The 21,916-nt window shown below is 44.8% G+C and overlaps 1 protein-coding gene across 1 annotated transcript; it reads right to left on the bottom strand.

The window, feature by feature from the left end:
• Positions 1-5,233: 5,233 nt before the first annotated feature.
• On the bottom strand, positions 5,234-6,478 carry Foxq1 (forkhead box Q1). Its single transcript, XM_076857842.1, has one exon. It carries the CDS (start codon positions 6,476-6,478, stop codon positions 5,234-5,236), a length of 1,245 nt encoding a protein of 414 aa, XP_076713957.1.
• Positions 6,479-21,916: the final 15,438 nt, after the last annotated feature.

Below are 21,916 nucleotides of genomic sequence, written 5' to 3'. Positions count from 1 at the left end.
CTTAATAATGCCGAACAGATACAGGCAGACTCTTGCACAATCACCAGCATTTCATGATGCCAGAATCTTTGCCAATTTGAAAGAGGTCCTTGAATCCGGGGAGAGTTACATTTTTATGTTTTTGATCATGATCTTCTTGGAAGATACTTATTAGGGCCATTTGTTGACAACATTAAGAATTAACAAATTATGTTGTTAAAGCATAACAAAAGTTTAATGGTCTCATTAGAGAACCATAAAGTCTGTTACTTAAGAGAGAAATATTGTGGTGTTGGAAAGCAGGAAATATTTACTAAAAGACTCTTCGGGGTCTAATTTCTAGAACTAAGACAAAGCTCAGCTATTGTGGTCAAAAGAATTTTTTTTAAAAAGAGCAAAATCCTTGTATATTGGATGTCAGCACAGTCCTCTGGTATCTAAGAACTTCATTAGTCATGTGTATGTATTGAGTTTTTTTTTTAAGTTAAAAAAATGAGAATTCCTGTAAGCAGTTCTACTTTTTAAAATAGAAAAGAGGCAATTTTTATTATTTGGGGTCTGGTCTGGGAAAATAGAAGCAGTGTGCATTGGGGACTGCCCACCTGTTACTGATGGTTGCCAGAGAGAAGGGACTGCGCATCACACATAATACCTGTAGATACCCCTTTCTCTCAGTGAATAGCAGAATTCCCCCTTGCTATTCTCTGCAAGAATATGTGCCACTCTGCAGAAGCAAGAGAAAGTAATGCCATATTCACTAGTGGCCTGAACATGCATAATACATGGAAGCTGGAGTCTCAGATGCTGGCATCCAGGTCTCCCAGGCAAAGCTACTATATGGCCACTTCTAGAGAAGGGTGGTTCTTGGGGAGGAATAGGGATTAAATCCTTAATAATGAAAGAAACCATTCACCAATTTGGGAAATCTGCTGATCATTGTTATAAAAAGTGAATTGAGACAATTATCTGAATGTTTCAACTAAATTCAGGCCAAAATATGTTTGTGTCTGAATTCTCCAAATAATGGCGTTCCAGTGAAAAGAATTCTACCTGGGTGAAGTGGCACATGCCTGCAAATCCCAGCTACTCAAGAGGCTGAGGCAGGAGGATTTCAAGTTCAAGCTCAGCCCAGTGGCAATTTAGTAAGACTGTGTCTAAAGGAAAGAAAGAAAAAAGAAAAAGCATTGGATGTAGTTCAGTGGTAGAATTCTTGCCTAGAGCTAGATTCATCCCCAGTATTCACCATCCCAAATTGGGGGGGGGGGGGAGTAGGGAATCCTAAATTGGGATTTGGAACCTCTGGGTTGATTAAGGAATGTTTAAAGACACACTGTGGGTCCCTTTTTCCTTATGTATAAAATTAGGGTTCCTTACTTGAAAATATGAGTCTATCTAAAAGAGTGGATGAATTTAGCTTTGTTAGGTCTGAACACACATTCCCTATACCAGAAAAACGTCAAGTTAGTGAAACTGTTGGGACAGTGGAACCAGAGGGGACATATGCGATTCTCCTTAGGGATGCTTCCAAATCAGCAAAGTCAAAGTCAACCCTAAGGCAGATATTAGGAAGACTTATTTGCTAGGCCTGGGGCTGCTGAGGTGCTGCAGCTGCTGTTGCTGCTGATTTTATTTATTTAATTTATTTATTTTTCACAAGGAGTTTAGAATCTGCCTCCGTTGTAGAAGGAGCCTTAGGTTTCTTATGCAGAAGCCAAGGGGCTGGAGTGAGCCATCCCAGGGATGGCTGAAGTCCTCTATCTATCGTCCTGACTGACTGACAGGCAGCAGAGGCTCCGAGTGTGAAGTGGGTAAGGAGACAGGGGCTTCCCTTGGTTCCTGACTGGGCAAGTTCAGCACAGAGATCCAGCGTCCTTTATTTACCATAAGGGTGCTCCGCAGAGAAAAGGAGCTCTGACCAAAGGAGGGCAGGAGACTTGATCTTTGGGGAGAGGGCGTGGCAGTGCAGACTGGAGCCGGCAGAAGTCCAGGTGGTGTGGTTCTCTCCACTTCCTTGTCCATCGCGGGTCCGGAGGTTTTCTAGGTAGCTGGGGCAAAAGTGGCTACAAAGCGCCTACACACGGGTTGGCTGAGGTGGTGGGAACTAGGGTTCTTTGAGAATTGACCCACTGAGGCCTCGCCCCCGCTGGCCCATCTCCAGGCAGGTCTGACAAGTGCCAGAGGGTACTTCCCAAACCAAACCCAGCCCTCACCCCCGCCCAGCAGTCCCTTGTCCCCCGTGGCCCCGGGTTAGCCCACGTCCCCGCAGCCTGGTGTATGCACAGCTGTGCCACGGCCCCTTTGGCCAAGAGGGGCGCAATGGGGCTCAGGGTGCTGCGGATTGTGGGAAGGGGGTGGGGAGGGGGCTGGAGGCTGGGAGAAGGATGGACCCTGCCCTTGGCCTGGGGGCCACGTGGTGGGCGCGGCCGGATTCCCTGGCGGGCCCAGGCTCTCCACCCTGAGCTTTCCGCGCCCGGGAGGAATCTTGTTTTCTGGGCGGATACTGGAAGGGACAGGCTTTGGAGGGCTGCAGAGCTCACACTGCCCAAGCTACGGTGGAGGCCCGGGTCCTTCCATCGTATCGAGTCTCATCTCTGAAGACCCGTGTCTCCGCTGCGGCGCGCGTTTCCGGCCAAACTCCAGCGTCGCCCGAACCCAAAGCGTCAGTTCAACTTTCCGTGAAAACGCAAGCTCCTACTGTCGCCCTTCTTCACCAGCACCCAGAAACCGAAATTCCCGGCTGGGGGTGTGAAGGAGGGGTGGGGAAGGGGCGACAGCGCCCCGGGACCCTACTCCCCGCCCACCAAGAATAACTGTCTTTTGTGTCGTGGGATTGGAGTTTGGAACTGGTCGTAGAACGCGGAACAGAGGAGAAAAGCTCCTGTGAATGTGACAATTCTTAGAAACCTTGCAGGAGGCCCTGGGAAAACAAAGAAGGGGACCAGAGGCCACGGAGGGCACCGCAGTCTGTTGGATCTCGAAGTGTTCATCACGAAGGAAATCAATGCTTCCTTCCTTCCTAGGGAGGTGAAGACGGTTATGATTTTTTTTTAAAACATTGCCTTTCCCCTTTTCTCTTTGACATTGCTGTTTCTGTGTTCTTTAATATAAATAAATTAGCAACTATTTTAGTAAAAGGCGAAAGATTTGTATTCTTCAGAAAACAGAGGACAGCAGTGTTTTTTAATAAAATCTCCCATTGTGGGACTATTTTCACTGTCGAAATGAAAATAGTGGTTTTACACAAGGACTTAAAGGCAGGCAGCACTTTGCCAATGGAGAGACGGCACACAGTTGGAGAGAAATGGCCTGCTGGGATCAGGTGGGCCGCACCTGAGGTTACTCACTTCCTGCTGTCCTTCAGTCTCAGGTGGTTTTCAAGAGCAAAGCTCAGGGTTGAGCATGATAATTTCAACCCAGTGTACCTGTTGCCCCTTCCGCCAGTTGCTGGTCTGTTTTATTTTTCCTGTCTAATTATCAGCCTTGTGGCTGCAAATATCTACCCTTTTGTCATAATTCAACCCTGTTATTATCACTCTTTATGACTACTAAGTAGGTATAACCAAAATCAGTCAAGACTTGTTACTTGTTAGCTAGACTTGGGCATGGGCTTTTTCCTCCCATTCCTGCTAACGAGGGGCATCTTCAAATAGGTTACATTTTTGTTTCCTCACCTTATTACGCCAAAATCCCAAACCATCTTCCTGCATTGGATAAGAATAGTAGGGCTGACAGTGAGGCCTGTTTCCTGTCTCTAAACCATTTCCATTTCTCTTTAGAATTTTGCAATCTATAAATTGTTAAGGGCCCTATTGTCTTTGAACTTAATTTGAAAACAACTGTCCATCTCTACAAATGATAGCTTCACAAATGAGGGGAGTGAAAAAACAAACAAACAAAAAAACCCACCATTTTTTCCACACCCAAATGAACCTCTGTATTCCCAAAAAGGTGGATAGTGTTGTTTTGACAAAGCACTGAGTTAAGTTGCTTTTAAACCTGCTTGAAGACTCATTGGTGTGATAGTCTTAATAATAATAAAAAAAAGTTTACAGCCTTTTGAGCCCAAATACAATTTTCTTGAAAATATTGGTTTGACTAAATGCTTGTAGCTCAATCAGCCTCCTAAATAGGATTCTTGGGGGAGAGAGGCATGCACATCTTATCATTTCTCTGATAACCCTCAGGTGAGTACTTATGAAGGTAATAAGAAATCTCATTAGTGGAAGGCCTATCCTGGAAATTTGTGTGGGGTGTGTGTGTGTGTGTGTGTGTGTGTGTGTGTGTGTGAGTGTTTGGTAAGGAAACCTGCTTCCACCTTTATTGAAGTATGGTGGAAAATATTTTGATCCCTGGGTGATGTTTCTTGACACTCAAACCTGAACCCATTTTGTGGGGTAAAGGCAAAAAGCTATCTCCAATGGATCACCACAAAGTGTATAAGTCAATTGTGGGTTTTATTAAAAAATAAGCACTATGCCTGGGTTTCATAAAATTTATACACGAATATATACACAGACACAAATAAAATAATATTAAAAATAAAAATCACACTTGCTTTCATGTGGAAGTGGACTGGCACCCCACAAACATGTTAACTCTTCCTTTAAAGAAATTACTTGGCCCAAAGAGACCACAGTTAGAGAACCACTAATAAAGCTGTAGCCGTTGCCTGCAACATTTTCGATTCAGGTTTCAAAAATATATAAATAATTTAATTACAAAACCCAACATTTTTTTTTTTCCTCTTTTGGCACAGTGAAGCATTGGTCAATAGCAGAGAAGTGACGGAAGGTTTTCTGACACCTCTCTCACACTCGCACATGTGAATACCACATACGTACAGGAGTGGGGTCCAATAAACCCCAAACAGTAGTCATTATCATTTATCCTATGGAATGGTTCCCTGATGTGCTTTGGGGGGAGGGAAATGAATCATGGAAGGTGCAACAAACATAGGGGGAGTAGGAAATAGCCTGGGTAGTAAGGAGAGAGAAGTCTTTATAAGGGAGAGAGGACAGGCCCGGCCAAGAACTTAAAATAATAAAAGCTGCTTTGGTCCTCTGTAAAGTTATCAAAAACAGGGAAACTACTCTGGACTAAGTTACAACACTTATGTCAAAATGTTTTAGCTTTAAGGCACGTTTGATTTTTTTTTTTTTAAGTCTCCTTTTCACTGGATAGAAAGTGCACAGCCCGCGAGCCTGCATTCTTCTTCTCCCCGACGGCACCTACAGTCGGGGCTCAGCAGCATGACTTAGGCCAGAAGTGTCTGTACTGGGTAGGGCAGGTGCGGACCAGGGCCGCAGGCCGAGGCCGCCTGCAGAGCCGCGGGCAGCCGCAGGGGGCAGTACAGGTGCGCGCCGCCGCCAGCCGCTGGGCCTCGGAATGGCTTAGCTGGGGTGGCGGTAGAAAGGGGAGCTAGCAGGAGGTGCGGGGCTGGCGGTGGCGCTGAGGGCTGCGGTTCAGACCCGCACGCGCCCAGCAGCGCCGGCTCGCCTGCGCCGTACGCACAGAGTGGCAACAGAGCCCCACCAGGAGCCGCGGGGAGCAGTGCGGGATACCCGGGCAGCGGTGCGCAGGGCGCGGTGCCCCACGGCAGCTGTACCCCCTGTACCCCGGGGCCCACGTCCTTGTCCCGGCGGCTGCGGAAGGGCTTGCTGAGGATGCTGTCGATGGCGAAGGAGCTGGAGAACTTGCCCGTGGGGCTGGCGCGTCCTTCCTGGCGTGCAGGCGAGCGCGCTCGAGGAGAGGCAGGGGTAGGGGGCGCGGGTGGAGGGGGCGCGGCGTTGGGGCGGGCAGTGGCCTCCTCGGGTCGCAGTCCCGGTGCGGGGACTGTAGCCCGGTGGCTGAGGCGTTTGCGGCGGCGGCGGAAGACCCCGTCGGCGAAGGTGTACTCGCTATTGGGGTTCAGCATCCAGTAGTTGTCCTTGCCCCAGGGCCGCGAGGGGTCGCGCAGCACCTTGACGAAACAGTCGTTGAGCGAGAGGTTGTGGCGCACCGAGTTGCGCCAGCCGGTGTAGCTGCCGCGGAAAAAGGGGAACTTGCCCATGAGGTACTCGTTGATCTCGGCCAGCGTCAGGCGCCCGCCCGCCGAGTCGCGGATGGCCATGGCGATCAGTGCGATGTAGGAGTACGGGGGCTTGGGCCGCCGCGTGTACGGCTTGCTGCGTGCGCCTTCGCCGCCCGCCACGCTCCCAGCGCACCGACCAGTCGCGCCGGCCTCCGCTCTGCCTGCAGCCGCCGCCGCTGCCGTCGCCTCCGCCGGGCCCTTGTCCTGGATACCCGGGCCCCTGTCGGAGCTGTGCTCGCTGCCGATCGCCGGATCACCGGCGCCACCGCCCGCCGCAGGGCTGTTGGCCGCGCAATCCCCGTCCGAGCCCAGGGAGTCGTCGCCGGCTGCCGACAGCGGGGACGGCGCGTCGCTGCCACCCGCACCTTCCAGGTCACTGCCGGGCTTGTCCCCGTGGGCCGCGCGGGGGGCGAACACCTCTAACTTCATGCCCAGTCCCCGCCCCGTGCCGTACCCTTTTCTTTAGCGCAGTCTTAGGAAGGGGCAGGAGAGGCAATCGCGGAGCTCCGTGTCCTGGCCTTTCTTTCCCAGGAACCCTCCTTCGGAGAGACACACTTTTCCGTGTAAGAGTCCTCTTCCTTTGGATTTATTTTTTGAGGGGCTGTGAGTTGAGTGGACCAAAAGGGGTGCAGGAGGAGTTGGGTGAGCGCTGTCTTTAGTTCGGGGATTACAGATTTAAGGGTGAATGCGTTTTGGGGCTGCAGTTTCACCCTCTCTAGTGCCGAGAGCGCGGGGCTTAGAAGAATTTCTTGTTGGAAAGAAGCCCGAGCATCTGCTATCCGTTAAAGAGTTCAGGAGAGGTTCTTCACTGGAGACCCAGGTCCCAAGCAGGCAGGCGTTCTCGGGGTACGGAGATATTGCCGGATGATGTGCACGTCACCCTTGGAGGAGGATCCGGAGCCTTTAGGCGCTAGCACCCGTGGAGCCAAGACTTCGAGGCCGCTGCACCCGCAGCCGCCTTCCCGCCCCCGGCCTCTGGGGCAGCATGTCCGCGCTGGCCGGCCGCAGCTGAGTCTCGCCTCCACCTTCGGCTCGGCCCAATATAACCCTGCGGCAGCTCTCTGGGGGCGGGGCCTGGGCGCAGACAGCTAGTGGGTGGGGGAACGAGGTGGCCAAGGTGGCCGCGCGGCTACCCCGCGGGCGCGCACCAGGCGGAGGCCACGCAGCGGCTCGGCAGCAGAGTAGCTGGGCGCAGGTTGTTTGTTTTGGGTCTGGCCGGCCCCGCCTTCCTCCTCCCGCCAATGAGGAGCGTGCGCGCGGCTGGGGGTGCGTGTGTCTGTGAGTGTGCCTGTGCGCGCGCGCTTGTGGGGCGGCTCCGCCCTCCCTCCCGCTTCAGAGCTCAGGTGTGAGCACCCGGCCTCCAGCGGTGAGGGAGGGGTTCCTGAGACCTGGAGTTCCTGGAGGCGATAGGGCGAGTGTGCCTGGCGGGGGAGACTACCCCTGGATATTCCTAGGGAGGCACCTGAGAGCGTTGGGTCCAGCGGGGAGCAGGGACGTTACTCAGGCCTGTGGCCTTCCTAAACTGCGTGCGGCTTGAGTTTGCTTGTAATGAAAATCGTGCTTCTTAGGAAAGCAAAGCTCTTCCATCCCTGCAGAGGTTCTGAATGGCAGAAGCCGCCCAGGACATACTTTGCAGGGACTTCTTTCCGGAGCCAAGTGCTGTGCCCCTTCCTGTGATTTCCTTCCAAAGACTACCTTTTGTCTTTTCGCCTTCTTTTTATGAGTAAAATACAGGGTGGAAATTGTACGCTCCGTTTTCGATGACTCTTGCTTGCTAAATGGCCTCTGACTTTCACTTTTCTTTTGTCTTACTTTACCTGGCTAATGGCTCTTGGGGAAGGGCAGTGGCGTTCCCATTCACCCCCTGGGGTGGCTGTGTTTGGTGCTCTGTGCGGGGTTCTTGCCTGCACTTGCGCCCCTGAGATGCCAGCTGAGTTCAGCCCCATTATTCTGGACTCCGACAATCAACAGGAACAACCAGGAGGGCGTGTTCCCGAAGGCCTGGGCCAAGAGCACCACAATTTACCGCCATTTCTCTCCAGTCCTCCTTTAGGACTTTTACTGTGGCTTCCATGGCACCTGTGTTGAACAGTCCGGAAAAGGAGGCGGCCCTTGACCCGCGGCAGGGCCCTTGGGCCTTGAAGCCTATGCGGTGTCAGCACTCCCGGGAAAGGGGGCCCTGGTCTTCAGGAAGGGTGCACTTCCAATCCGCTGCCTACCATGCTGAAGTTTCCTCCTTTTTCCTGCCTTTGTTGGAAATAGTGATGGGGGAGTACGTGGGAGCTCATCTTTGATGTTTATTTTATTGCTTTCCACCATTTGTGTAGAAGACGTACACAGTCCCCTGTATTCAAAGAGTTTTAAAGACATTGAGAATGGGGTGGGCAAAATGACAGACCCTTGGAGGGTTAGTTTGTGCTTGGGGGAATGATGGGGTTTGGAGATTGGATACATGTTTATTGAGGTGGGGGGTCGATTAAGAATGGAATAGTGAATGAGTGTCTCTGTGTGGGGTGGGGTGGGGTGGGGAGGATCTACCTAGCTCTAGCCCTGAGAATTGATAGTTCCCTGGATCTGGGGAGGGGTTGGGACAAGAAGTTAGCCTGGTAAAGAGGCATTGATTTGGCCAGGGATAAAAGACATTCTTAATGACTGTTAGCCTCCTTTGAATTTTTGAGGTTCACCAGGACAAGAGGACTCATTCTTATTTTATGGGGAGAGATAACTCTGGGAAGGGAGTGAGGATCAGAAAGGGCGGGAGATTCCTGGCCAAAGAATATTGTTGGCTGCCAAGGAAAGGACCCCACCCCTCCTGCAGCCCTGCTTTCCCCCTAGGGTAGCCTCCATCAACTGCATCTGCCCTTCTTTTCACCTTCATTTCAGGTAGGGCTAGGACCCACCTCACTGGGCACTCTCCAGTGGAGTTGTCTTTTGTCTGCCAGGGAGTCTGAAAAGGAGTGCTGGGGCAAGGAAGTAGGGTGGAGGTAGGAGAATTTTCAACCTCATTGTTTCCTGAGTAACTCAAGTCTTTGGAGCTGGAAATAGGCAGGTTGAGGAGCTGCCTCCAGCAACCTTAAGGAGACTTTGAAAAGGAAGATCCCTTCTCCTGAATGGCAAGAGGTGGTCTCATGGAAAGGGGAAAAATGACCCTCAGAACTAGAAGCTAGGCACCACAAGGGCAGGAGTCTAGTCTCTTCATAGCTATATCCCATACCTTTGCCATATAAATGTACCATTGGGCTGAGGATATACTGATTTGTCTTCAGTTAAAACCAGAAATAAAACAGTTCTTTCCCATTGTGGTTGATATTGGTATTATTACTATTAGCTGGGAGATATTCACCTTTTGCAGATGTTAAGAGAAGGGCATCCATTTTCTGTATCTCTATTCACAACATCCTCAAAGTCGGACAGTTTAGGAGTCCGGGCACTGCAAACAAACAAAAACAAAAAACAATAACAACAGATGCATTATTTTATTTGTTCATAAGTTTCCCAGAAATGCTTAGTGATTTCTGCTCCTTTATTCTCAATCTTTTGGAATTATGCCATTGATGGGTTAATAACAAATGCCTGTAGGTGGAGCCTGATGGAATGCTTATAGGTAAGACTCATTAGCTCATTTTCTCCCTTGCCCTGTAATTTCCTTGGAGATAAGTGACTAACTATGGCAAAGGATAAGTTCACATTTCCATGATCTTTTTGCCTCCCTAAAAAAACCTTCAGGAGGGGGAAGATAATGCATATATTATCTAAAAAACTAAATTAACTATGGAAACTATCTGCTTTTCACTGCCCTAACACTAACCTGTGGAGTAAAGAATTGAATTTCTAAGATACCTTAGGTGACTTGGTACACTGGAAATGGACTAATTGTGGAAATATTGATGACTTCTTCTATGAATTAGAAGAACCAACAACCTCCTGGCACAAGGGGACCCACAGAATGACTTCATGATAACATTCACTTGGCCACTTGGGAGACGTCTGCTTTACCTCTTACTTATCTTGTGAACCTCTGTCAGTAGCCATACTGTTTACCTATGGGTCTGGAGAGAAGGTAAACTTAGAATTCTGGTGGCAACCTGGACTCTAGATAAATATAATGATGTTAAGAATTGAGAAGTCAGAGGCACAGAGAATGGGCTCATGTTGAGAGCCCCAGTGAAAAATGTAGATCTTTGCATGCATATGGAGTCTGTCTCTGGAAGGGAGAAGCCCTGACTTGGGGGCTGGGAGTCAGGTGGCAGAGAAGGTCCTCAGGGAGTGTAAAACCCAGTTCCCTCCTTACCCTTCCTCTTAGTGAAAACACAGGAAGAAAAGGAATACTTTCTATTCCTTTCTATCCCCTATGTTTATAGTCTGGCTGATTGTTTTGTAGATGTGGATGCTGAAGACTTCAGGAGAATTCTGCAGAGATAAAGGGTGGGTGTGGGGATAGATAAAACCTAGGTATTTTTATTTATCTTTATTTCCTCTTCCTTCCAAAAATGTTTTAATAGGATCAGGCTCATTTGTTTGTTTGCCCACTTACTTTTTTTGAACAGTCTCCTTTTGGTCCTCTGGCCCATGGACATGGTTTAACCAAAGCATCCCATGATCTGGCTGGGTATTATTGACCAGAGGCAAACTCCACATCTGTGCTTGAAGTTTGCTCTTGAAAGTCAGGACCACAAACAGAAAGGGACCCATTGAGGGCCCATTGAACTTACTGGACTAAGTGCACCCTTTTCTAGGTGGTGGGTCTTAGGGAGTGGGAAGTGGTAGGAGCCCTAATGGAGAAGAGATAAAGTAGCTCAGGACAAATCTGGGAAGAATAAATAAGAGTAGGAGAAAAGATGTGAAGATATAAAATAAGTTACTCTTGGCATGATAGGAGTGAGAGATCATTGAGAAAGCTGCCTAATCGTGTTAACCAGAGACAAGATCCTAACTACTGTAACATTGAACAGAAAGCTCCAGGGCTAATTTATTACAGTAAGATAACAGCTTTGATGCTGGGGTCATGGAGTCCATTCTTCGTCGATGACCAGGTCTGCGAGACTCTCATTGTCCAGTGTCCCTATTACCTGAAGTTCTTTAAATTTTGAGTATTAAAAGCAGAACAAGAAATGTTTTACTTCCCTGGACAACAAATTACTCAGTTTTCACTTTTTAACTTTTGAGGCTGTCAACTTCCATAATAAATTAAAAATCAGTAAAAATCAGGCCTCTCCTGGTACTTGCTATAGGAAGAAGTCTGTCTTTCCATGAAGAGAACTGATTCCCTTTTCCCTGGGGAGAACTCCATCAGCATAAGGTCATACAAATGGGACAAAAGAGGGATGGGTGGCAAATGAGATCTAGTTAGTATGCTTGGTAGTACTGATATCAAGATGTGCAAACAAGGGCTGGTTGTAGAGCTGACAGCATGTGCTTAGCATGTGCAAGGACCCAGGTTTGATCCTCAGCATGCACTCATAAAAGATGTACAAAGAAATAAAATAAAGCCGAGTCTTCCTCATGGCTCTGCAGAAGGGTCTTGCATCATGCCTGCATTGGCTAGTAGTCCCTGGTAACTGGACCCACAGTCTAGGTTTGTGCAAATGGGGTGGATGTGGGTGAATTCTCCTACTTAACCCCAGCCCCTCTGGTTTTAATTTACCATTGCCACTCTTTGGATACGTGAAGGCTTTGGAAACAGATGACCTTGGGTTTGTATCCTGCCTTACCAGGTAAGCTGTTGGCCTTTGCTTTTTTTTTTTTTTTTTAATCTGGAAAAATTTTTAATAGTAAGGTCTTAAAAATTATAAGAATTTGGCCTCGGGATGTGGCTCAAGCGGTAGCGCACTCGCCTGGCATGTGTGCGGCCCGGGTTCGATCCTCAGCACCACATACAAAAGAAAGATGTTGTGTCCGCCAAAAACTAAAAATAAATATTAAAATTCTCTCTCTCTCTCTCTCTCCTCACTCTTAAAAAATATAAGAATTAAAAATACCCTTCCAATATTATTTTCTAGGTTCTTATTAGGTATTATTTTCTCTTCGATTCTCCTTTAGATTATTCGTTAATCTTGGAATGATAGATTGTCTTTGGAAACTCAGATGGGGAAATACTCTGGCACTGATCAACCTAGCAAAGTTTCCAGATGAAAAGTAGAAAAGTGAGAATGCCTTAGCCTGTATTCTAGAAAGAAAAATTCAGAAGCCTCTCATGCAATTTTGAACAAGCCTCTCCTTCCAAATTTGGGCAGAAATTGACAGGTGGATAACCCAGATATGTCAAACGTGTGTTAGCAAATCATATAGAAAAGATTATGATAGAGATGTGAAGAGAATATTCTTATTTATGTAACTATTGATTTATCCTCCATCTATCTCCTTTTTATTATGGGGAATTTCAAGCATATACAAAGGTAAAGACAACACAGAATTAGAATACAGTCCCATGTAACCATCATTTAAATCAGCATTTTTTAGTTTATGGCCATTTTAATTTCATCTGTAATGTTCCCATCCCAATTTACCACCTTCCATCAGGTGTCTATGAAGCTAATCCAAGACATATTATTTCTATTATAATTACAATCAACCTCTATACTTGTGGGTTGCAAAAACTGCATCCGTACTGAACATGTACAGACTTTTTTCTTGTCATTATTTCCTAAATAACAGTATAACAATTATTTTCATAGTGTTGACATTATTTTGGGTATTATAAGTCCTTTAGAGATAACTTAAAGTATATTGAAAGATGTGCATGGTTTACATGAAATTCAGTGCCCTGCATTTTTTTTTTTTTGGAAGTACTGGAGATTGAACCCAGGGTCTTGTGCATGCAAGGCAAGCACTCTACCAACGGAACTATATCCCTAGCCTTCCAGTGCCCTTTTATAAAAGGAAGTTGAACATCCTCGGATTTTTGTCTTTTGGGAGTCCTGTGACCAATTTTCCCTGTGGATATTACAGGATTAAGGTACTTCAGTATCTCTAAAATATAAGAACTCATTTTAAAATAAAAGTGCAAATGTAGAACTACTAGCAAACTTCAAAAATTGCCAATCTTTCCATAATAATTACCAAATATCTATCCAGTATTTAAATATGCCCAATGGTCTAACTTTAATAAACTATTTATTTGATTGATCCAATATGTAAATAAAGTCCTTTCATTATCTTTGATTGATTGATTGATGTGTCTTTTGACTCTCTAGAATCTGTAGATCTTTCTTCCATGTTTCTTTTTTTTTTCTTTTCTTTTTTTTTTTTTTTTTACTGTGAATTGAACTCAGGGCCTCACACATGCTAAGCATGCATTCTACCACCCAACTTATCCCCAACTTTTGTGTTTTCAATTATCATTACAATTAAATTGTTAAATAAGTCAGGTGGTTTGTGCTGTAGAATTTTCCTGCAACTTGGATTTTGTTGGTTACCTAGTGCTAGTGTTGGTCGATATGCACCTCTGTCCCCTATATTTCCTGTGACTTGGCAGTTAGAAAGTAGAGGCTTGAGTGTATTTAGTTTTTGCTTTTTCCCCAAGAATACTGCAGAGGTGATGTTGTGGACTCCTGTCAGAGGCTCACATGACTGGCTGCTGCCCTTTTTGTGATATTAAGGTTAATCAGTGAATCTGAACGTAAGCTTGATTCCTTTGTTGTAAAACTTCCCGTCAGCTTTTCTCTTTATGTTCCTGTTAGCCATGAGTGATGGTAGCTTGTGCCCATTATTCTAAAAGAAGTTGCAAGGCAGTGATATTCTCATTCTTTCACCCCTTCTTCTTTTGTAACTTGGAATACTTACATAAAGAAAAGCTTTTACTCCTCAAGTCTTGGAAATACAGTGCTACAGCTTGGATGTGACACCCCCAAGGGTTCATATGTTGGAGGCTTGGGCCTCAGTGAGATGTTGTGAGAGGTGGTGAGACCTAGTGGGAAGAAGTGAGGCCTAATGGGAAGTCATTAGATTATTGGGGGTTCTGCCCTTGGAAGGGATTAAGAGATTAAGATAGGTTTCTGAGACCCTGATTAGTTCTTTTAAGAGTGGTTGATCCCTGACTTCCTGTCTGGCTTCCTGTCTTGTCAAGTGATGTCACTTTCTGCACATATTCCTGCCATGGTGCCATTGGCCATGAAGTCTTCACCGGAGCCAAGCTAATGCTGATGTCATGCCCTTGAATCTCCAGAACTGTGACCTAATTAAACCTCTTTTTTTTTAATAAAGTACTCACTCTCAGGTATTTCATTATAGTCAAGGAAAGTGGACTAATACATATATTTTGTGCTGAAAAAAAGGCATTTAGTTTTTTTGTGACTCCTTTTATTGATCTGTTTTCAGATAATTTGGTAGTTCTCCTAAATCTTCCAAAGGACACATACATGTGCACACAGAAATGTACCCACACCACACTCATATAAGTATCATAATGAACTAATAGCATTTAATAAAGCTGGTGTATTTAAATTTATTCACAGCTTCCTTGATTTCTAGTGTGACAACATTCTCCAGACTAATTTTATATTTTCTACCTCAGACCTGGAATTATCTATTTATCCAAGGGCTTCTTGTTCTTCTAGTCTGAAATAGTCTCAATAGACTAAAATCCAGGCTGTAAGGGTGTTCATTGCTCATTGTTTCTAGAGGTTTACAATGGACTGTGTGCTAGGAAGCAAAATTTTTGTTAGAGAATGTACATGATATTTTCAGCTCAACTATATGTATACAAAGTGAAACTTTTTTGATTTTATTTGGGATATCAATTCCAATTTTATTTCTTGATATAGGGGCACTTAATCACTGTGTCATATCCCCAGCTATTTTATATATACATGTATGTATATATAAAATTTAGAGACAGGGTCTTGCTAAGTTGCTTAGGGCCTCACTAAGTTGCTGAGTCTGGCTTTGAGCTCACAATCCTTCTGCCTCAGCCTCCCATACTACTGGGATTATAGACATGTGGTACCGTGCCTGCCTTCAGTTTTATTTCTAACAATATGATAACTGAAAAACAGTTTGGTATTCATTTTCTTGGCTTTGCTTTTATTTTACTTATTTATTATTACCTTTAGGGCATTTATCTTCCTGGCTACATAGTCAAATTACCAAAATTTAAAGTAATTTGAGATAATTAGTCTCTAGTGATGAAGCCATCAAGCTGATATTCAATTAGCATCTCCTGGTACCTTTAGCTGTTTATTTCCTCCATTTGTTGACAGTTTGTTTCATAATTCTGTAACACTGGACTGGTTTTAAAGTCAAAGTTATAATATGAGGCACATTCAGAGGAATTTAGTTTTTTTTTTTTGGTTGTAGGGATTGAACCTAGGGTCTTGTGCATGCTAGAAATTTAGTTTTCATTCTTGTTTCTTTTACATGAGAGGATTTGATAAGTTTTAAATTACCCTCTCTATTAGTTTTCTAGGACTGCCCTGTGAAAGACCACAGTCTGAGTGGCTTAAACAATAGAAATTTGTTTTCTTGCATCCTGTAGGTGGAAGTCCAAGGTCAAGGTGTCTTGGGGTCGGTTTATCCTGGTGCCTGCCCCCTGACACATGGCCATCTTCTCCCTGGGTCCTCATGTGGTCTTTCCTCTGTGTGTGTCTGTGTCCTAATCTCCTCTTTTTATAAGGAGACCAGTTATATTGAACCAGAACCCACCCTAATGTCCTCATTTTAATTTAATCACTTATTTAAAGACCCTATTCCAATATAGTCACATTCTGAGGCATTAGGGGTTAGGACTTCAACATACATGTTTTGGGGGGCATGATTCACACTTCTGCTTAAAATAACCAAGTGAACATATACACATTCATATTTCGTTTCACACAAATGGTATTAAAACATTATCTGCAGTTCTCTTGACTTTACCTTAACAAAATATCATGGGGATTGCTCCATGGCATTCAATAGACACATTCCTATTTGAAACACAATGTTTTGGCTATCAATTGAACTCGAAATTTTCTGACACTGAAGGAAATGTATTGATTTGTTTCAACTTTATGACTTCAAAACTGGGAGGGGAGATTTTGGAACCATAAAAATGGACAACCATGTGTGATTGAGACCTTGAGGTCTTCATGTATGCTGTCCTCTGACTCCTGACCCTTCTTGTTTTACAACCTATTTTGTCACAGAAGATAGAAGCTTCATTTGATTTGCAAATGTATCATGGAGACTGGGCCTCAGCCAGGTTGAATTTCTATATTCTGCAAATGTAACTATTATTTCTACCTTAGTACTTGTTCCCAGCATACCAATTACAGTGATAAATTGTGGCTTCCATAAAAAAGTGGGGATGTTTTTAAACTTGATCAAGGAAGAATTGACTAATTTTTACCAGCTGAAAGGAGACCAGCCTGAATTATTTCAACCCATATGTTACTTTTCAAGTTTATACCTTGTTATGGTTATTAGGTGTTCCCCAAAAGCTCATGTGTGAGAAAATACAAGAAGATTTAGAGGAGAAATGTTTGGGTTATGAGAACCTTAACCCAACCAGTGACTTGATCCCTTGATTGGATTAATTGATGGTGATGGAAGGGGTGTGAGGTGTGGCTAGAGGAAGTGAGCATTGAGGCATGCCTTTGGGGTATATATTTTGCATTGGAAATTGGAATCTCTCTTTCTCTCTGCTTTCTGATAATCATGTGAGCCACTTCCCTCCATCACACTCTTCCACCATTAATTTCTGCCTCACCTCAAGCCCCAAGGAATGGAGCCTGCTGTCTAGGGACTGAGACCTCTGAAACTATGAGCCTCCCAAATAAACTTTTTCTCCTCTAAAATTGTTCTGATTGGGTCTTTTGGTCATAGCAGTGAAAAAGCCGACTGAGGCGTGCTTCTATCTAAAACCGGGGTCAAGTGGTACTGCCAGGAAAGATAGCACCCTCAGGTCTCCTTAAATGAGACAAGAATGGCTTTTCCTATCATGCTTTGAACAAGGATGCTTCTGTAATGCTTAAGGTTATGCAAAAGTTAAAGATTTGTCGAAGTACATTTAGCCCTTTACACACAGGTTCTGCATCTGTAGATTCAATCAACTGTGGATCAAAATATTGGAGAAAAAAATGCATCTGTACAAAACATATACAGATTTTTTTGTGATTATTTCTTAAATAATAGCAACTATTTATGTAGAATTTATATTATACTAGGCAATATAAGTCATCTAGAGATGGTTTAGAGTTCTTGGGAGGACGTGAGTAAGTTATAGATAAATACAGCACCATTTTATATATGGGACTTAAGAATCCTCTAATTTTTTTGCATATTTGTTATATTTAAGTCCATTCAGTGCTTTCTAGATTTCTGGTCTAACAATGTACTCCAGGTTCATTTTACATTTCTTGCTTCAGATCTGTCTGTAAGTATCTATTTATTCAAGGAACCCTTGTGCTTAATAGTCAGAAATAGTCTTGAGGATAAAATCCAGACTCTGGGGTGTTCATTACTCCTAGGTTGATTATTGTTGCTAGGGCTTTGTAGTGTGGACAGTACTAGGAAGGAAAATTTTTCTTAAAGAAAGTACATGATATTTCCAATTCAACTTTTGGTCCATGGGGGGTCTTAGGACAAAGACATTTTTAGGCATCCTTCTGAAAGCGGTTCTGAACTAGGCAGGCGGTCTGTCTGGTTCTTCATACTAATCTGCAGATAACCCTTGTCCTTCTGGCATGCTCCCAAGATCTTTTGTATATTCTGTAAAGCACAATATAAGTTTCTCAAGCTCTATGATGTTTATGTTTGGAGTACTGTGGTATTAGTATTCTTTCCTCCACCACACACCAGGTACACCTCAGAGGGTAATCTTCTCTCTTAAGTTAAAATATTTGTTTAGTGTGGGATTTTTGTTCTCAACTTTCTGGAAACTATGTTTCAAAGCTACTTCAGTCATCCAAATTCAGGTGTGGTGACAACCTCTCAGCATTGATGTGGCCAGACCTTGGCTTATCGCCAAACAAGACCTGCTCTTCTGCGTTTCTTTGTCTTGCTTTCCGGAGGGAAGTGAAGCTAAGTGTTATATTCACTGTTCCTGAAGAGGTACAGCAGCCATACATTCTATATTTAGGGAATAAACCTATTTCGAATTTTCTGTGCAAACCAACGAGAGGCTTGGGAGTTCTGTACATTTCAACATTTTGTCTACAGATCTCCCAGGATTCTGAAAGCAGAATGCCACAGAGACAGCTTTTGTAAGCTTTCATGTTCTACCTGATGATTTTAAAACTATGGTCACTGAATCTTACTGTAGGAAATGTCTTGTCTTTATCCGAGTTCCACTGATGCAGAATCCAAAAGATGGGCTTTATGAAGGTTGCTTATTTGGGAAATGTCACCAGGTAGCAGGAGTGAGGAACAGGGAGAGGGAGACAGGGAAGGAAGCTCCTAGACATTTTGTCAGTTACAGGGGACTGTAGCCAAGAGTTGTCCTAAAGGAGCCCTAAGAAATGTATTTGGGAACGGAAGGGTAGGACATTTATCCATGACTGTCTCTCATCAGTCAAGCATGGCCATGTGGGTGTTAAGCCCCATAAGTTAGTCATCTTTTCCTTGCTGTGACCAAAATACATGACAAAACCAACTTAGGTTAGGAAAAGTTTATTTGGAGCTCATATTTTCAGAGGTTCAATCCACCTCCATTGCTTTAAGCCCAAAGTGAGGCAGCACAGAAGGGTGGCAATGCAGAATAGCTGCTCACCTCATGGTGGTCAGGAAGCAGAGAGAGAGGAAAAAATAGAGGGACAAAACATATAATCTACCTACCTCCTCCAACCATGCCCTACCTGCCTACAGTCACCACCCAGTTAGTCCCATGGAAACTGGATGCACTGATTAGGTTCCAGCTCTCAGAAGATAATCACTTCACTTCTGAATGTTCCTGCATTAACACAGGATATTTGGGGGGACACTTCATATCCAAATCATAACACCCCTGGACTCCCAGATCACCGCTGTGTAAGTGCTCACAGGTCCTGGGAAACATGTAAAAGGCTCAGGGCAAGGTGCTGTTTGGTCACATCTTCACAAAGCTGGTCACAGCAGAGGCTGAAATGAGAGATGGGCTAAGGTAAGAAGGAGGTGAGGAAGGCTAGACCAAGGTAGGCTAAGGCTAGAATAGGTGGGCTAATGATAGAACGGAGAGAGCTAAGGGGGTTTCAGTGGTGTCCATAGGAGGGGTCAGTTATTTGGTAGGAGAGGGGAATACAAATGTCAGCATATGTAAGCTTCATTACTGGTTTTTAAATTTTAGCAGATTTTAGTTCATACTGAGGCTGAGTAAAGAAGAGCATCTGTGTATATAGTGCTGCCTCCAAGAGTCCCATTTACATGGGCACATTTCCAGTGTGGATCTGGCTCTGACACTGGGAAGAAGCACTGGAGTCCCTCCCTGGTGGGTGGACAGGTAAACAGGAACAGTTCTGAGGGGCTGCATGCTTTACCCTGAGAACAAAGTCAATTCCACTGAATTGTAGGACCTCTTCAATATTCTCCTTATCATTTTAATGACCATGCAAGAATTATCAGAATTGTATGGTTGGGACTTGTACATTTTAAACTGTTTTCAGTTGATTGTGCCCAAGTACTTAATGATCAAAGCAATGTCAACATGCAAAACCAAAAACAAAAAGCATGGAGGGCATTCTTATCCACATAGAAGTCCATTTTTACTTTGCATCGGAAAACCAGCTGTTCTTCTCTACAACTGAGAGGATATGAGTGGAGTGCTGAGAGCTATATCCTGTTCTCTCTAACATCTGACTGAGGGGCTAAGTTGGCCCAGGCAGAAAACAAACACGACACTCATTGAGAGAAATCACCTTTTATTGAGCAGTTACTATGTGCAATTTAGCATGTTAAATTCTTCACGTATTTTAACACCGTCAATCCTCATAAATAATCTGTGAGGACAATATTATCCCTCAGTTTACAAAGGAGGAGAGAAAGTTTAAAGTTTGTTCAGGGTGGTTCAGTGAGTGAGGGGCAAGACAGCATTTGGAGGTAGGTCTGCCTGGTGCCAAGTGGGGGTTCTCTCTTTTTCCATCAGGGTGATCTTGTCAAGTTGCTTACTCTCCTGGAAGCGACTCCCTCACTGAGGAAACAGAATGATAGCAAGGACTGGGTTAAATATGATAATGTTCTTGAAACATTCACCTTAGGACCGTTGCTCAATAAATGATGATTTTAGATCAAGAGAGTAATTTGTGAGAGCCATATATTGTCAGGCACCGAAATCCTTTGGCAAGTCTTTATATACTTTCCTGCAGAGTTTCAGTGACTCAGGGAGGGGTGACACGCTCATGGCAGCGGCCTCATGCAAGGTCGGTCCACTTCCATGATGTTTCTAACTTGAGCTTGATGATGCTCAGGGTGGACCAAATATCGAGCATAGATATTTCACACCAGCAAAAGGTGTGTGTGTGTGTGTGTGTGTGTGTGTGTGTGTGTGTGTGAGAACAGGGAATAGAAGAATGGAGTAAGGACCATCTCTGGTTGCTACCCCGGACCAGCGGGGATCTTCATACCTGAGTTAATTCCTCCAACACAGAGCTCATTTCTTCTATCGTGCATCAGTCTTGCTTCTAATATTTTCAGACTTGATGAGATGAGCTTCTTCACCAGACGCGTGAGGACCCCCTGCTCCCCAGAAGCTCTGTCCTGACACCAGGCCATTCTGCAAAGTTCCTGCCTTCTAGTGGAATCGGGTCTTATGCTCTTGGCTCCTGAAGAACCCCTGTCTAGAATGTGTGAAGAGACGGGTAATTTGTGATCATCCTGTACCTTTTCCCAGACTATTAAACACACCAAATTGAGTTTCTGAGAAGCAGTGACTTCAGCAGAATCTCTTAAAAGATGTCCAGGCTTTTGCCTCTAGAGTTAGCTGGCACAGAAGGAAAGATATTCTGGAAATAGGCACTTGAATACCTATTACATTCTCTCAGCTGACAAGGGCTAATTATTGCCTTCTAGGGTATCATGACCAAATTGGGGAGAGCAAATCTAGATGAAATGGCTTGAGAATGTTGTGAAAGCATCACCAGGGGCTGAGGCTCTACCAGGAAAGGACACATTCATTTAGAATCCCTTGGCAAAGGGGATTCTGGCTAGGTGAGTTTTGAAAAATTTTTGGAGTTTCCCTTCTAAGCCAGTAGACTGAATACTGACTCCGTGCCACACCCAATGCTGTAGTGCTCAGGATTGCAAAACTCACCCTCCAGAAGGAAATCATTTTAGAAAGGAAGAGGCAGGCTGGTGCGTTTCTCCTCCACATTCCATCACAGCCCTGGTTGCCTGTTTGCAATCAACTTTTAGTACTTACTATGGGTCGGCACTAAGGCAGTTAACATGCACCATCTTATTTATTCCTGATAACAACCTATGCTGGCATGGATGCCAGAGCTGAGGGAGGTAGGCCACCTGCTCAAAGTCAAGGGGATGGGTATCTTGGCCCAGGGTTGTTGGACCACCAAGTCCCTGCTCTTTACACTGAAATCTTTCCCTGACTAGTAAAAAATGACAAACTCATCTAGGATATGGGGAAAGTCCACTGGGTGCCAAGCACCACGTGGGGTTCTTGGTGACTGTTTTCCCATTCTGTCATTTAAGAGCCCTATAGAATAATCCCATTACTGGCCTGGCTCTTGATGGGTTAAGAGGTGTTCAGTCAATACAAAGCTGAAGGTAAATATAGTTCCTTTTTGGTGCAAAATGTTCCTCTTTATAAGCTGTAAGATCAGCAATGGAAATTAGATTTATTTTTTATTTTATTTTTGGTACTGAGAATTGAACCTAGGGGTGCTTAACCACAAAGCCACATCCCCAGCCCTTTTTATTTTGAGACAGGTTTTCCTCAATTCGCTTAGGGCCTTGCTAAGTTGCTGA

The sequence above is a fragment of the Callospermophilus lateralis genome, chromosome 6 (assembly GCF_048772815.1).
Source record: "Callospermophilus lateralis isolate mCalLat2 chromosome 6, mCalLat2.hap1, whole genome shotgun sequence".
In the NCBI taxonomy this organism is placed as follows: Eukaryota; Metazoa; Chordata; class Mammalia; order Rodentia; family Sciuridae; genus Callospermophilus; species Callospermophilus lateralis.
This window is presented reverse-complemented; position numbering and strand designations above follow the sequence as displayed.

Excerpts from the sequence above, each read along its gene's own strand:
- Foxq1 (XM_076857842.1), bottom strand. The coding sequence starts at position 6,478 with ATGAAGTTAGAGGTGTTCGCCCCCCGCGCGGCCCACGGGGACAAGCCC.